The sequence below is a fragment of the Musca domestica genome, unplaced genomic scaffold (assembly GCF_030504385.1).
Source record: "Musca domestica strain aabys unplaced genomic scaffold, Musca_domestica.polishedcontigs.V.1.1 6, whole genome shotgun sequence".
In the NCBI taxonomy this organism is placed as follows: Eukaryota; Metazoa; Arthropoda; class Insecta; order Diptera; family Muscidae; genus Musca; species Musca domestica.
The window spans coordinates 12230955-12233259 of record NW_026712363.1 but is presented as its reverse complement, the minus strand read 5'-3'; the positions used below and the strand labels follow the sequence as shown (position 1 = coordinate 12233259).

The 2305-nt window shown below is 36.1% G+C and overlaps 1 protein-coding gene across 1 annotated transcript; it reads right to left on the bottom strand.

Annotated features, from left to right (window-relative positions):
• Nucleotides 1-375: 375 nt before the first annotated feature.
• Nucleotides 376-1998, bottom strand: LOC101895943 (uncharacterized). Its single transcript, XM_005178367.2, has one exon. It carries the CDS (start codon nucleotides 1996-1998, stop codon nucleotides 376-378), a length of 1623 nt encoding a protein of 540 aa, XP_005178424.2.
• Nucleotides 1999-2305: the final 307 nt, after the last annotated feature.

Here is a 2305-nt window from a genome sequence, read left to right as displayed (position 1 = left end):
TAGATCGACTCAGCTCGGCGAGATAGGAAGATCCATATATACTTTCCTATGTGGGAAACCAATATGGCTTAAAAAGACTCACATTTTTCATAGTTTCTTTTGCAATGTGATACCCTACACTACTTAAATGTATGTCAAAGTTTCTGGCTACTTAAAAAGATTATCCAAATATCAAGTTTCGCTCTCTTATTTTCAATTTTAGTTGTTATAACGCGACCGACACTGCTCGTAAAGATATGGTCTTTTAGATATGATCAACATAGTGTTGAAGGGTGATATAAAATGCGTGGTAGTGGCTCAATTGCCAAATAAAACACTTTTTTGGCTTTCGGAAATAAAACAAATTTTATTTGTCAAACGATTTTAATATCGCATCTATGGTAAAACATTATTTCGTTTACGTCCTCTGGACATATTAAGCATAATTTTAATTCCCCACAAAAATTCAACAACGAATACAATAACAGCCATTCCCAAACCACATCCCAGCATTATGAAAGCAAATTGAAAATATGACATTGTGAGGGCTTCATTAGTACTTCGGTCATCCTTTAGTAGTTTATATTTACCACTTGTCAAACCATCCCACTGGGCGTCTAACATGAATTTATTAAAGATTCCACTTTCGAATAAACGCGAAAAGTAGCGATTGAATTGTTGTAGGAACGGTGTTCTCAGTTGCATCGAAATGAAAAAAGATCTGTGATAAGTTGGCTCTGCCAGTTTTATGGCCTTTGGTCTACGCAAATACATTTGCTGCAGAAGTAAGTAATCGGCCAAGTCCTCTATGGCCGGATATATGTAGGACATATTCAGGTTTTGGCGGTACGACGTAAATTGGTCATCGTCTCCGGTGTATAAACGTTGTCTAATTATCGGTGGTAAATTATTTGCTATGACATCGAAATAGCCTTTATCTAAGCTGTAGATGAATAATTTCAGATTGGTGTTTCCAATGTCGGTGAGAAGTTTCATTTCGCTTTCATAAACTTTGGATGTATACAAACTCCAGAGACTTGATGTATAGAAATTGGTAATAAAGAGACCGGTAAAGAGGAAAAGTAAACACAGCATGAAATGTTGTATGTTCCGTCTTTTGGGGGTTGCCAATGCCACAAAAATTATAGTTTTAAAGGCCTCCATCAGGATCATACCAATATCGATGTTTGATTTCCAACGTCTCGCTACACCAAACATAAGTAGAAAATAGATGAATCCTGTGATTAAAACAATAGCCCAGACAATGCCATCAAACGGTATCAGCAAATATAAACTTTCCGATATTTCTTTAGCAGCTGGAACTAGTAACACTATTTTCGCTAAAAATGGCGCCCAACTAGCCACAAATAAATTGTGAGCATCCAACATTATGGGCAAGAAGGCACATCCCACCGGTTTACATTTCGTCAAACCCCACTCCATGGAGAAATTTTTCGACCACATATCCGCAAAAAAGTATTCAGTTGTACCATTGTGATGAGCAAAGAAAACCGATATAAGTTTGTAAATATAACCGGCGTATATCAGTTGTCCTTGGCGATTTGTGTAGTTGAAGCAACGTGGTGGAAAATCGACTGTGGGTATTTTAATGTTATATCCGTGGAAGTTTTCCAAATAACTTCTATTGGTGAATTCGTAAATATTTTCTAATCTCTTCACAGTTATACTCGGATACGGATGATAGATGTAGAGTCCATGATTAGTCCACACCATGACAGAGGATATACCTAATTGCCAGCATTTTTCATAAATACTCATCAATTGTGAATTCAGTTGTTGGGGATCCATTGTTTCATAAACGATTAGCAAGTCGGTAAAATATAAAGCTTTCAGTAATTTATCTACCGCCAGCAAAGTACTATTAAGATTCTTCCAGTTCATCCAAGCCACAGTTAGACAATTTTCCGAAAATATCCCCTTTAAGTTTTGTATGGCAGTGTAGTTGGAATATAATAATCTTGGAAGTGGTTTTTGATTCTTAACCAAAATATTATCCATGAATATTGCATAGCTTCCACTTGCAGTTTGTTGAAGACTTAAAAAAATATTGATTTCTATTCCACGTTGTTCATTCAATTGATATATGACATCTTCAATGTTCATGTCCAAACTTCCAGCGACATGTGCTTGATGTAGCAATAACCACACGGTAAAGGAACAAATTGTAACTATCATTTTCCAGCGGAGGCTCTCTAACAACTGTTAATTCATTTCAGCTGGCTAGACATATTTCTTTCATTGTAAATGTCAATGTCATTCCAGGAGGAGTTGTTCATCAGATAAAAAGCAATTTGACAGTTCATCA